Source organism: Rousettus aegyptiacus, unplaced genomic scaffold (assembly GCF_014176215.1).
Source record: "Rousettus aegyptiacus isolate mRouAeg1 unplaced genomic scaffold, mRouAeg1.p scaffold_m13_p_17, whole genome shotgun sequence".
Classification (NCBI taxonomy): Eukaryota; Metazoa; Chordata; class Mammalia; order Chiroptera; family Pteropodidae; genus Rousettus; species Rousettus aegyptiacus.
In genome coordinates this window covers 9,128,588-9,143,319 of record NW_023416292.1, presented here as the reverse complement: position 1 = coordinate 9,143,319, position 14,732 = coordinate 9,128,588, and the positions used below count along the sequence as shown (strand labels likewise).

The following is a 14,732-nucleotide window of genomic DNA, read 5'->3' as shown; positions in this document are numbered from 1 at the left end:
TAGCAAGGTAAAGTCATTTAAGTTGGATCTTGAAGGATTCAAAATTGGGAGTTTGACAAAATGAATATGGGCAGAAAGAGGTAGGGAATAGGTAAAAGAAATATAGAGCTGAAAAACAGCTTAGAAGCCTAACTTTAATATAACCTCCCATCAAATGGAGGAATTTCATCGATTATGATGCTGACAGGTAGGTAAGTACCACATAAAGCACACAAGCCTGCTTCTTAGCTAGTCTAGTTTGGTTCGGACAACTAGAACTAGTTTTGATTCCACTATCAATTTCAAAATATTGATTATACAAAATCACTTTGTTTTTTAGGAAGTTAATATTTTTCTGTGATGGGTACTTTTTCCAGTATTGCTGCTTATAAAATTCAACCAAATTAATTACTCAGGTTCTGGCATGGATCATAGTACCTGGTAAACACTTTAGAGTTTTTTTAAAATTGTGGTAAAATGCACATAACGTAAACCTCGCCATCCTAATGATTTTTAAGTGCGCAGTTCAGTGGCGTTAAACACATTGACACTGCTGTGCCACTATGACCACCCTCCACAGAACTCTTTTTACACCTAAGATTTTTGAAACTTAAAAAGATAAAATTTTACTGCATGCAAAAAAACTCTGGTAAATTTTTAATAAAGCTATTTATGTTTTAAATGTGACAAAATTCAGGCTAGAACTTAAAATCAGTTGACCAAACTTTTGGGCTTGGCATGTAATGGTGATTGTATACAGCACTGGCCTCATAAGTAAATATCTAAGATTAATCTAAAAATCTTGTACATTTTTCTCTTAAAATAACATCATACAAAGTACTAAAGTTCAATTTTACAAACCCAGAAAAGAGAAGATTTCTGATAGTCTATGAAACTAGATGCTCTCCTTCCAATGGATAAACCCTACGGGACATAAGACAGGTAGTGAAGGGCTGAACTTTAGCCTATTTCGTGCCATCACAGTGGCGGTTATTTTTACCTGTGGGAGCCACCCGTGCCAGAAGAAATGGTTTCAGTTCGTGCGGTGATTCCATTTAACAGGGCAACGTAAGAAGCAGCAGTGTTTCCCAATTACCTGCTAGGACTCCGTTAACTGCAGAACAGAGCAGGTAGAATTACAGACCAAGGTTTCAGGATCCAAGCCCAGTTTATTTTCTAAGAGAACTGTTTCTCTAAAATTACAATCTTCTTTATCTCTCTGTAATGGTCTCTTCAGTTCAGACTCTTAATCAGAACATTTCTTTTTCTCAAATGCTGCCCCCAGCAGTTGATTTGATTTTAAAGCTATTTCTGGAGCAGGTGCCGAAGCTTGGGAAACAGTTTCAATGCATTCTGTGTTGTCACTTCTGTAACTTCTTCCACTGAGATCCCTTTCACCTGGGCAATATATTCTGCTGAAATGGAAACGTTTTTTGGCTCATTCCGCACCTGAAATAGAACAAAGCAGACACCAAATCAAACGTGACTATAAGAGAAGCAATCCTTGGAGACTGTAGATAAAACAGAAGAAAATGAGTCGGTAAAAACAACGATAAGCTCCTTTTATTTCTTATGGAGCAAGAAGGCAGGTGAGGCTAGGGAGAAGGTCCTGAACTTAAAAAGGTATAGCTACAACACTGATTGTAAGTCTATGTTGCTCTTGTAAGGAGCTATAAGGTATAACGGTTTAGGTCCCAGCACCAAGCTTATAAAGCAATCTGCAAATAGTTGACACATGATGACCTGGATGACTAATGGATTAACTATCTCTTGGATTGTTGCTTAACCAAGTACTTGTAAAGGTCACTGCTCTGGTGCTTGGCTTCCTCAACTCACTACATTGTAGTTTGATTCAAGAAACGCCATTGTGTATCTGGAAGACTAAATAGATTGTACTGATTCTAAGATGCATTTCTCTCCTATTTTAACATTTCTGAAATTGATACATATTCTACTTACATTCAACGCATATCATAGTATAATTGGTATGGTTTTTTTCTTAATAGTTACAAAACAGTGGTACATTTACAATCATTTAGAGTGTGCATTTAGATTTGGTGAAATATACTATTATTCTTACCATTAAGTTATCTACTCAGGATGATAATGTTCAGAGGAATAAGATAACTATTAAGGTTAAGAAAAATAACCTTGGCAATGTAGCCTAAGGAAACAATCAAAAATGTCCACCAAGATTTATGTTCACGAATGTTTATCATATCGTTAATAATACTGTACTGAAAAGAACCTAAATCTCAATATCAAGTTAAATATATTATGGTACACTCACACACTGGAATATTATGCAGTTATTAAACAACATGAGGAAAAGTATATTTACTGACATATTCATATCCACATAAAAGCAAGTTATAAAATGATGTGTTTGGGCTAATCCTATTTTTATGAAAAATATATATGTGTACATATATGGATATAAAAGTCTGAAAGGACATAATACTTGTGTTTATTTAGAGCTTACTGTTGGTGAGGTTTTGTTCCAAGCTTCTTGTGAAATTTCTCATTTCATCCTCAAAATAACTCTATGAGATAGATACTATTATTATTAGCATTCCTTTTTAATTGGTAAGAAGGGATCCTAAATACCTACTAAGCAGCTGGCTGGGGTTTAAACCTGTGCAGTCTGACATCAGAGTTTATGCTCTTAAGCCATTACACTACAGTGGTTTTAGTGGTAAAGAGTTCCATTTTCTTGTTTATGATTTTCTGTGTTTTCTAATTTTCTAATATAAACATTTTACTTAACAAAAAGCATAATCAGCTAAAAATTCACGTATTCAATATTTTTGAGAACCTATTATGTACAAAGCGCTATGCCACTCACAATTTTTATCAAATCGACTAAATACAAACATAAAACTGAGTTACAACAGCACTTGAAATCCATTTCTGTTTAGGAAGAAAAATGTTAGATCCTTTTCCTTCCATTTTACATCAAGAAGGCAATTCTCTACCATTCTGTCCTATACCCAAACAAAAAAAAAATAACTGGAGTTGCGATGCTCTATTTTCTCATTCTTCTGTCTTCTGTATCCTTATAAGAGCTGACTTATAAAAATATGCAACCAACTGAACATTAGTGAGCAAAATTCACCTCGCAATCACCAACAGTCATAGTATTAATAAGCACATCACCACTGCTTCCAGACCTCTGACTCCTGAGAGCCAGACCTCTGGATCTGGTAGGCATGGAGACACAGACCTGATGAGTAGTCATGGCACTTAATAAGCTACACATTAGGTGGTGATTCAAACAGGCACTGTCTAACATAAATAAAGCAGATACTGTGGTTTCCTTTCAGAAAATTATAATTTTAAATAGTAATGATATTTAAAATATAATTCTTTGTGGCCTACAACAACAGAATTTATAGCAAAAATGACATAAATAAATCTGACTATATCAATACTTGTACTGAAAGAAATATAGCCTCGTCATGCAAATTAAAAGAAAAATAAACATTCATTGAGTATCTACTGTATACTAGATACCACTAAGCACTTTCATATATATTATTTCATTTAATTCTCACTATAATACTTAAAGTATTTTATTATTATTTTATCCACATTTTCTAATGAAGAAACAGTTTCGGAGAGATTAATAACTTACCCAAAGTCACACAGCTAATGGGTAGCAGAGACAGGATCCAAATTCAGGTTTTTATGACTCTAGACACTGAGCTGTTTGCTATACTGGTCTGGCTCTCATTATTACATAAATTAGGACATAGCTCATATCAAATAATATTCTCTGGGGCACAAGAATTGTATTTAGAAGAGACCAGAAATTAAGTTAATATATCCTCTCAACCTAGCATTAAAATAGGATTTCATTGTATTTACACTGTAATGAAAAACACAGCTAAATTGAGAATAGCTCAAATGAAAGATATACTCTAAATATTGTAGAAATCAGAAAATCACTTACCTGTTTTTCTGGTCCTAGTACAGGTGAATCTGTTTCTAAGCAAATTGAAGTTAAAGGCAACTGTTTCACAAGTTTCTGCTTCTTAAAGATAAGAGAAAGCTAGTAAGTTTAAAACATACAAATAAAGACTTAAAGAAAGGAGCATTAAACCTACATGTCAATGCATTCTACTCTGCAAGAACTCAAAATTCATGCTTCAGTATTCAATTAATAAACGTTCATTATGTTCTCTTCATTCCATTACCAACAGATTTAAACAGAAACATTCATTACCCAAAATTATCCAAAGACTCCAGGGACCCAAGAAGTGTTACCAATAACACAAAGTGGGGTACACCCAGCAAGCAAGCCGGACATCTGAAAGGCAAATAGCCCACTGAAAGATCTAAGGAAGAGACATCTGTTGTTTCTCTACCACCATCACACTCTTTTACAATCTACTTTTAAGTCACTCAAGCCTTTCTGTTTATAAATCCAAAGTTCATATGTACATTTTAAATTGTAGATCTTATTTATAATTTTCTGTCTGAATTATAATTTATAATTTTCTGTCTGGATTGCAATGAACTCAATGAGTTTTATACCAGGAACATAATTCTTTTGCTACCATTGCACTTTTAAAGTAAAAATTAGGAAGGAAACACATGATGCAAAGTAGAATATTGTTACAATAAATTAAGATTAAAATTTCAAACGTCCAGAAATAGGTATACTCATGCATAAAAAGTTAGGAAATGTGACAATTTAAACAGAAATTTTAAAATGTACACCAGTTTTCTCAGTGATTCCATTTATAGGGAGTAACAGCATGAATGTGCATATATGTTTGTGGATGTACAAAGGTATTCACCAAAGCACTGTTTATAATACTGAAAAATTAGAAACAACCTAACATTTACTTAAGTTAATGCTTAAATAAATTATGGTACATCTAGATTATGAAATATTATGCAATCATTTTAAAGATGAGGTAGGTCTATATTTATTGACACAGATATCCATGAAGCTGATTCAAAACAAAAAGAATAAGATTATCTTCTTATTTTATCTGATTCAATGTTAACAATGATTTTCTCTGAGTGGAAAGATCTGGGTCAACTTGAAATTTGTTCTTTTCTGAAATGTTTTACTTTCTATAATGTACAAATATTATGTTTAAAATTAGAAAAAAATAGTATTTTAGTTTTGAAAAACAAATATACCAAAACCAAAGATCACTACTAAATAATAAATTTCTTCACAAGAGATGAAAGTAAAAATAATCTTGGACTATCAATTGACATTTCCAGAACACTCCACTCTACAATAGGAGAACACACTTTCTTTTTAAGTGTGTATGTTCTCTTCACCAAGATAAACCATATTCTGGGTCATCAAACAAACCTCAGCCAATTTAAAAGAATTAAAATCATACAATGTATGTTTCCTGAATACAACAGAACTAAAGTAGAAATCAACAATGGAAAGATATCAAGAAAATTTCTAAGTATTTGGAAATTAAACAAAACACTTTTAAATAATCGCTACGGTCAATGGATGTCATAAGGTAAATTAGAAAATGTTTTGAGCTTAAAGTGAAAACACAGCATATATCAGAATTTGTGGATTGTAACTATAAGTGATTAATGCTAATGCAACTATAACATTAAATGTTTATGTTATAAAACAAGAAAGGTTTCAAATAAATTATCTAAGGTTCAACCCTGAGGAAATTACAAAAAGAAAAAAAATTACAAAAAGAAACTATGAAAAGGATAATATATCAATATCAAGTAGAATATGTCCTAGGAGTGCAAGGTTGGTTCAACATTAGAAAATCAACCAATATAATTACATGCCATGAAAAGAAAAACTACATGGTCATCTCGGTAGATGCAGAAAAAGCATTTGACAAAATCCAAAATCTATTTTCGATAAAAACTCGCAGACTAGAAAAAGAACTTCCTTAACCAGAAAAAAGGCATTTATGAAAAATCTGCAGCTAATATCATACTTAATGTTAAAAGAATCAATGTTTTTCACCTAAACAGGAAAAAGGGAAGGATGTCTGCTTTTATTCTATTAGATATTCTACTGGTAGTTGTATACATGAAATAAGGGGGAAAAATTTAATAATAAATAAAGGGCACAAATATTGGAAAGGAAAAAGTAAATCTATCTTTATTGAAAAATGACATGATTGTCTACATAAAAAATCGTGAAGATTTTATAAAACTCTCCTGGCTCTAATAAATAATTCAGCAACGTAATGTGATAAAAGTTTAATATCTAAAAATCAATTGCATTTCTAGATACTAGCAATGAATAGTTGATAACTAAAATTTTAAAACCAGTGCCATTTAAAATAGAATATATGAAATAATTAGGGATAAATCTAACTAAATATGTGCAAGATTTATATGTTGAAAATTATAAAACATTGATGAACGAAATCGAAGATCTAAATAACAGATATACTGTGATCACATCAATTATCTCCAAATGGATCTATAGATTCGAAGTAATCCTGATAAAAATCCTGGCCAGATTTTTTTTTGTAGAAATCATGAAGCTTATTCTAACACAGATAGAAAAGCAAAGGACTTAGAATAGCCAAAATGATTTTGAAAATAAAGCGGTAACTGGAATTCTCATACTACCTGATTTTAAAACTTACTGTAAATCAAATGCAATCATGACAGTATGATATTGGCATAAGGAAGTAGGGACCTAAGATTAATTTTTGTAAAGTAACTAGAATAGTTTCACATGTATGTAATAAAAGCTCATCTTTTAAAGTATATTTCACAAAGTGTAAGATGAGGTAAAAGAATTTACCTGTCCACTTCTTATGATAGAAGGAGGAATTGAGAAGAAGTACCCAGCTTTCACTCCTTCCATGGCTACAGATGGCCGGCCGTCAAATGCATGTAGCAGCACTTTGTCAGCACCTCTCAAAAATAAAAGATAAATCAAAGTACTATTTTATTTCCTAAGAGGTTTTTCCATTAATTAATCAAATTGAACAACAAAGATCAGAAACTTTAACTAAATGTTGGTCACTATGATATAAAGTTGAGGTCTTATGACTTCTAAACGGTGGATAAATGTAGCGTTCAAACAGTAGAATAAAAATATAGTTAATTCTTAATCTTCAGAATTAAAATATTAAAATTGAAGTGCAAATTTTTAAACAATTTAATCTTCTACACCATCAAACATTTTCCAGAACTTTGTGAACTGTCAAATTATTGTTCCTAATAGGAGGTTTTTAAGCAGCCAAACAGTCCTTAGCAAGAGTGCTAGTAGAAGAAAGGGGGAGCTAACCGACTCACAAGTGAATAGTTAGCTTCATGAAAGCACCTCCACTTCTTAAAGGATGGCTGCTTAGCTTGCTTAAAAATCATGCTGTGATTCCAAAAGGGTTCAGCACTCATCACTGAGAAATGCAATGCTTTCTAGTTGTAGGCAATTACATTTACTTCACTATTTGACACTGTTTTTTCAAATGGCAGGTTTGACCATTAGTGGGTTACAATCACCAGTGAGTTATAAAATCAATTTAGTGGGTCACGACTGACCAGTGTATGCGCGCGCGCGTGCACACACATACACACACACACACACACCTATACACACATACACATAGATGTACTGCTTCTTAAACTTTTGTGGTTTTCTGTAAGTGTATAGACAGAGTCTCAAAATAAAGTCTTAATATCAAAAACAGCATACATGTTTATATATTGAGTCTCCAAGTATATTTCTTACTATGGACAGCTCTTTAAAAAATTTGAAAAACAATGCTATAAGATATATTTTTACTTTAGGAATATAAATTATTTGATCCAATTTTTCATTTGCTTTATCCTGGCCTGAAAAATGTTACAATGACCTTGAAACCCTGTAAACAGTAGGCTGATTTGTAAAATCACCCTAGTTGATTTCCACTCCACTCTTGCCCTATGTCTCTCCATTTAAGAAAATAAAACATGGCATCTTCTATAAGAATATGGACTTGAACTGCCAAACTTAAACATTAGGCACATTTGTCTCAAGAGCTTAAATACCTTGCTCATTTAAGAGGCTGATGGTGGGTCTTCCAGCTGAGCGTGAGTGAACATTTCTGTTTAACAACAAAAAATTCCGTTTAGGTACTTAATCGGGTAATATTATCTTTGTTCTATTAAAATAATTCAGCAAAAAGGAAATGTAGAGCTTCATTTTGAAGGAGTCATTACTTAATTTGCTCTATAGCTATTAATAAAGAAAGATGATTAATTAACCTACAAAGGCAAATTTAGTCTTTTGGCTAATTGGACCTGTCTGATTAGAACTTGTCTTTGCTCTTCCTTCTGTTCATCAGTGCCCACGAATCTGGGGGAGAAATCTAGTCCCACCTATAAGAGAAAAAAAAACAAAATTACATTTTTATATATTAATGAACCCCAAAAGACATACTATGGATCAGTACTGTCCAAGAGAAATATAATGGGAACCAAACATGCAAGCTACATGTCACTTTACAGTTTCTAGTGGCCACATCAAAAACACTAATACTTTATTTAATCCAATATATCTAAAACATTACCATCATTATTACATAGGAATATTATTTTAACATATAATCAATATAAAAATTATTGAGTTATTTTACATTGTTTCTTTGGGGTACTATACTTATAGCACATCTCGATTTGGACCAGTCACATTTCAAGTGCTCAGCAGCTACATGTGATCATCACATTGGACAGAAAAGATTATAAATGACTGTTCCCCTTGCATACTCTTTTGGCATGCATTGTTATAATCTATACTCTGAATTTAACTGTTATTCTTATCTTTTGTCTTTATCTTTAAGTAGAAGTGGAATTTATTACCAAGTGATAAAAATGTTTCACAACTGTAAATAATTTAATAAAATGTTCTTTAATTATAAACTCTAGCCTATGTAAAGTATGTTTGTATATACTATTTTAACTAACTAGAGAGATGACACATATTTAAGCAAAAAAAAAAAAGAGAACAAAGTATACGGAAATGCTAATAAAGTATTAACATAGGTCTTTGGTGAGGCTTTCTACTGTTTCATCCCCAAGCTCTTGCTTATTGTCAAAGTTTCTATAAATCATTATTCAGCTGAACAGGGTGAACATAATTATTCAAGTCTGTTATAATAACCAAAACTGAATTAAGTATTATTTTCATAAATCATATGAAAGTCAGGATTAGAAGTCATTTGATCAACTAATGGGTGTTTACCTCTCCAATTGCCAACAATCGGTCTTTATAATTTTCAATAATGGGCAAAGCTTTGTCCAAATCCTGAGAGAAAAAATATATTTGTTAAAAGAGAAGGAAAAAGAAACTAATATCTTATAAATACCTATTATATGCCAGGCACCATGCTGTACTGGGTCCTTTACATATATTCAATTCCTTTAACCAGTTGAGGAATTAGGAATAGTAATCCTATAATGGCGAGTACTTCTATCTGGAAATTTGAGTAGTAATATCCCACACCCATTCAGGTTATAAGAATATAACTTTATGAAGATTCCCACTTAAACACTTCCTTCTATTTAGGAGGCATTTCTTGGCATTTGGGAGGACTGATTTGGATTTCCTGGAATAGCTCAGCAAGAGAGAAGAAAGCCATGTGGGAGGTGCCTTTGCAAGTGAGTTTTTGGGAGTGCCTTATGATATGTCCTTCTTTTAGGGTACTAATGGTTTGTGAGTTTATAATAGTAATAATCCCATACATCTTTTGCACTATTTTCACTGATTTCATCCTTCACATGATAGCCAAAAGGTTTCCTTCAAAACCTAAATCGTATAAATCCCTTCTTGTCACTCCTCACTTTAAATCCCCCATTGATATAAGCGAACATCCAGCAAGGCCCTGTATGAAACCGTCCCTGCCCAATCCCTCTGACCTCATCATTCATTACTTCTCCCTCTCTCTAGTCATATCTGCTCTTTCTTTTTCTTGACCACTCAAATTTGTTCCCACCTTAGGACCTTTGTGCTTGGTTGTTTCCTTTGCCTACAACACTCTGACCCTTCTCTTTGCTTGACCAATTCCTTTGTAGCATGCAGGTTGGAGTTCAAATGTCACTACCTCAGAGAGGTCTTCTTTGACTACACAATCTAATAGCCAGCATCCACAATCCCTATCATATAATCTTGTTTTATTGTCTTTAATGCATTTAAAGCTACCTAAAGTTTTCCTGTTTGTGTATCTAATTGTTGATTGCCTGTCTGCTCCCATCTAGAATCTAGCTTCCATGAGAGAGATTTTAAGCTACAGTGCTTGGAATGCAGTAGGTACTCAGCAAACACTTGACTGATTAACTACATCAATGCCTTTTAATATAAATCTTGGCATAAATGAAACAAATGCTGTCCCACTATGATCCCCAACATTTTGGGAACTGTAACTCTGGCAATTTAGCTAACTAGCATATCAACAACTCAGGAGAGCTACAGCGTATTTATTTTTACCTGCAGTGAATTAAAAGTAATTTTGTTTCAAAATAAGTAGAGCTATCTGGACTATCTTAATGTAAAAATACAAATTCATTCTTACAAAAAAGGATAGCTCTCATATTTTAATTTATTTATAGGTAACAAAAAGTATTGCTACAAAATGGGGCTATTGAGCCCATTATGTAATAAAGCACTCAAGAAACTGTACACCTCCCTGATGCTGAGTCAGGAGACAAGCCTTAAATATAAAAAATACTGACTATTTTGAGTATGTGAGATCTTGTGGGTAGGATCTTTTTTATGATTTTTTTTTCCTTTAGGTGAGGAAACCTTTGGTTGACCTCACAGATTGCAAGGACCTTGTCGGTTTACAATCCCTTATTTTTTATTTTTTACACCTACAGCACCTGGTCTTCTTAGATGATCTCCCATCCACGTACTAACCAGGCCCGACCCTGCTTAGCTTCTGAGATCGGACAGGATCAGGCTTGTTTAGGGTGACATGGCCAGAATCTTTTTTAAAGAGGCAATAAAAGTAATACAGTTTAATAGATCAAGAATGCTCCTAGAGGAATGGTTTAATGTTCAAAGAGAATGTTGTGAACTTGAATTCATCTGTTCCCTTACAGTAATGTATCTATGAATTTGTATCTTTCTTTTTCTGGATATTTTATCATTTTTTTGCCAAAGCAATATAACATGATAAAAAAATATAAAAACAAGTCACTATAATTCTACCAGATCATTACAGCTACTATCATTTCTGTGTTTCTCTCTAGTCTTTTCATTATAGAATATATTTTTATGTGATATAACTCATACTGAATAAATCATTTGGTATCCAGCTTTTCTTCCTATACTATACTGTAAACATTTCCCATGTTGCTACATAAACTATATGACCCTCATTTTTTATAAATACAGTATATTTAACACTCTACGAGGTAACTAATTATTCCTTTATTTCTGAATCTCTAGGCTGCTTCCCTTTTTCTCTATTATATAATGGTGTAATGAGCATCTTTGGGAAAGAAAGTAGTATTTTCTTATTTTGGATTATTGCCTTAGACTATAAATCAGAGAGAGGAGGATTACTGAGTCAAAGGTATTATCCTTTTTCATGGTTCTTGTGTTATCTGTTACCTTTAATGTGACACTTCTTTGGTCTTCTGGTGAAAGTCCTTGAATTGGATGAATACCCAAGCATGGCAGGACAAATCCATTGTACCTAAAAATGTATAAAAAATTAAGAAAGCAGGAATATTAGACGAGTAGACAATGTTTCTAAAGAACAAGTAGGAAAGAATATTTTTAGGGCTATATTATTATTATATTTTTCTTCTCATTCTCTTTAAAAATGATCATTGATATTATAAATATGACATCATAACTGCATCCTTACTAGTAACTCTGAGTTCTTAATGAGAAGTAGCACCTTTCTGAGAGCTGCATAATCTTTTCAAATTCTCCTGAATGTTCAGCAACCACCACAAGAGCCATAACATTGGCCTGAAACAAAAAGGAATAGTCGGAGTCACAAACAATATATATCCAATATAATTAAATAAAATTGTAATATTTTCTGTGTTTTTAGTTATTTTTCCTCATTCATACTCCATCAATATAATCATAATGGCTATCACCGAGTACTTGCTATGTTTCAGGAACTATGTTCAGTGAACATAAATATTACCTCATTTAATCTACACTACCCAATGAGGTAGGCATTGCTGTAATCCATTGTATAGATCAGGACAGAATTTTGGATGGAGTCAAATAACATGCCCAAGATCATTAGGCATATGTAAATCCAAAGCCCACGCTCTTAATTAATCTGTCATAGTGAAAGATGGCTGCATATAAAAATGTACTGGCAATCAATTCTCACTAACACTTTTGGGGAAGACCAAATCCTAGTTATAATGAATTTCATAAATACTTATAAAAATTAATATTTTTTCCAAACAAATCAAAAAAACTTTTACAATTTCTCCAAGATTTCCAGAATAATGTTAATTTTAAAATTGACAGATATACTAATCTGTTCCATATTGCTAATAAGCATCGTGGCTGAGAAACACGTTTTGGATTCAGACTATCTTGTCTGATCACTTCACTAGCAGTGCGTCTATTGGACAAGTTAATCTCTAGTCCTTAGTTTCCTCATCTATAAAATGGGCAATGGTTAGCTATAAAATAGTAGCTTCCTCAGAAGGTTGTTATGAAACACGAAATGAGATAATGCACAGAAAGGGCTTAGCTCAGTACTCAGCACATAGTAAACACTTAATAAATGCAACTTATTATTAACTTATTATTAGTGAAGCATCAGCATAGCATATCTAAATTTCGAGCTGTTCTAGCTTGAAATTAGTAGGAAAGAGAAAACAAAAAAACAGGGAACTATAAATACTGACTTACTTTCTTGGCTTTTTCCAAGACATCATCCAGATCCTAAAAAAAAGAATCACAATTATCTTAGATGAATATGTAACTGCTCCTTAGCTGTGTATTATCAATGTGGTTGAGGCATCGCAAAGAATGACAATGATGGCAAAAAACAGCATGGTGGAATGTGAAGAGCCTACACCGACCTACCTTCTGTTTACTCTTTCTCAGTAAAATCTAAGTCTTGTTCCACTGCACTAAAACAGAAAGTTATTGTCCAATGTAAAGGACACTTCTCTGTCCTCCTCTTATTCTACCTCTCACCAGCATCAGAAACTTCTTACTCGTTCACTCCTTCCTTCCTGAAATATTTTCCACTCTTGGCTTCTGCAATACCACTCTCCTGCAAATACTCTCTTACTGGCTACTTCTCAGTCTCCTTCACTGGCTCTCTCTCTTCTGATTACAGGACCCTATGCTCCTCTCTCTGTACTCACCTTAAATGGTTGTATCCACAGGTTTAAATATCACTATTACACTAGTGAGTCCCCAATTTTTATCTCCAGCCTATTTTTCTCTCCAAACTCTGAGATTCACATTTAAAAAGGATTATATGAATGGGCCAAATTCAAACCATTTGCTTTCCATCCTGGATATTAGGCCTCGATATGTGCCAAACATAACTTTTTACTTTCTCCGCAACAAAACTACTCCTTTTGCCTGCCCTGCCCAACCTATCTTCCTTCATCACAGTAAAGGGCACCACCATCCTCCCTACAGCATCGAGTCTTCTCTTTCCCTCCTTCTCTACATCCAATTCCTCACCCGGAACGTACAACAGATCCTATCTCTAAAATATACCTTGAGTCCATCCAATTCTCTCAAATTACCCAAGCAACCACCATTGCCTCTTGTCTACATACTACAAAACCCTCCAAACTGGTCTTCCAGCTTCCACTCTTGCTCTCCTCTATCCGTTTACTCACATCAGCAAAACAGTTTTAAATGGATATCAGATCTTGCTGCTCTCAAAAAAAGAAAAGAAAAGAAAAGAAAAAAATCTTTACTAGATCTGCATCGTTCTCCTAATGAAATCCAAACTCCTTACTGACCTACCTCACCTATCTCCTGCAAACCTCTCCCGTCTTGTTTCATGCCTCTTTCTAGCTCATCAGGCTCCATCCAGCATTTTGGTAGCATGAACGCGCCAAATTCAACCTGCTTGCTTTCTTCACCACCGTACACCCATCTCCTTGTTTGCCTGGCTCTCTGTCTTTCCAGGCCCAATGTAAGTGTCACCTCTTGAGAGGTTTCCCCCCCTAAAACAGACTCCGCTCTTCCTTCTCTAGTAAGAGCCTCTAGTTCCCAAGGTAGCGGGCAAAACACTTTGTAACTCTGATCTTTGTGTTTGCTTCTCTCTTCCATTAGAAGTGGAGCACGCAGTGAGTGGGAGGGAGTCCGTGTTTCGGGAAACCGGTCCAGGGGAAAGTGGACTCTCAGCCAGGAGCTGAGAGGTAGGTGGGATAAACAGCCAGGCCAAGAGGAGGAAGGGGGAAGAACCCGGAATAGCGAATAAAAGTAGAGATAGAAGACTTCTCGTTATTGAGAATCAGAAAAAAAAAAAAAAATCAGTATGACTGAGGTTAAATAGGAAGTCAGGGGCAAGTCACAAGGGCCATAGACAGGGGCCTGAGAGGATCTGGGGCTTCGTGCTAAAGGAAAAGAGCAAAGGTGACCTGAAGGGAAAGGACGGGGGTCGCCCCGCTCCCACGGGCCGGGTCTCGCCGTTACATACGCGGTCAAAGTCTGGGTCGGCGAGGTGGCAGTGACAGTCCACCAACCCTAAGCCCACCGCACCCATCGTCGCCGCCGCCGTAGCACTTCACACAGTCGCAGAGCCTCAGCCGGAACGCTGCTGCGGCGGGCCGAGTTTCCGGCCGCACGC

General features: G+C 34.4%; 1 protein-coding gene and 1 pseudogene across 2 annotated transcripts; both read right to left on the bottom strand.

Annotated features, from left to right (window-relative positions):
- On the bottom strand, window positions 1–14,727 carry TATDN3 (TatD DNase domain containing 3). 2 transcript variants are annotated; one of them, XM_016166529.2, is made up of 10 exons: window positions 14,583–14,727; window positions 12,821–12,853; window positions 11,835–11,908; window positions 11,543–11,627; window positions 9,173–9,235; window positions 8,201–8,310; window positions 7,981–8,036; window positions 6,749–6,861; window positions 3,932–4,009; window positions 1–1,428 (listed from the first exon to the last, which is right to left on the bottom strand). In XM_016166529.2, the coding sequence occupies exons 1-10, from the start codon at window positions 14,646–14,648 to the stop codon at window positions 1,285–1,287; spliced, it is 822 nt and encodes a 273-aa protein (XP_016022015.1). In that variant the 5' UTR covers window positions 14,649–14,727; the 3' UTR covers window positions 1–1,284. The 2 variants fall into 2 exon arrangements, with proteins under 2 accessions (XP_016022015.1, XP_016022013.1); XM_016166527.2 differs by having other exon boundaries at window positions 3,932–4,012; window positions 14,583–14,726.
- Window positions 10,795–10,913, bottom strand: LOC118613141 (annotated as a pseudogene).
- Window positions 14,728–14,732: the final 5 nt, after the last annotated feature.

Excerpts from the sequence above, each read along its gene's own strand:
- TATDN3 (XM_016166527.2), bottom strand. The coding sequence starts at position 14,648 with ATGGGTGCGGTGGGCTTAGGGTTGGTGGACTGTCACTGCCACCTCGCC. Across the intron at positions 12,854-14,582 it reads CCGACCCAGACTTTGACCGC|GATCTGGATGATGTCTTGGA; the intron begins GTATGTAACGGC and ends TCTTTTTTTTAG. Across the intron at positions 8,037-8,200 it reads AAAAGACTAAATTTGCCTTT|AAATGTTCACTCACGCTCAG; the intron begins GTAGGTTAATTA and ends GTTGTTAAACAG.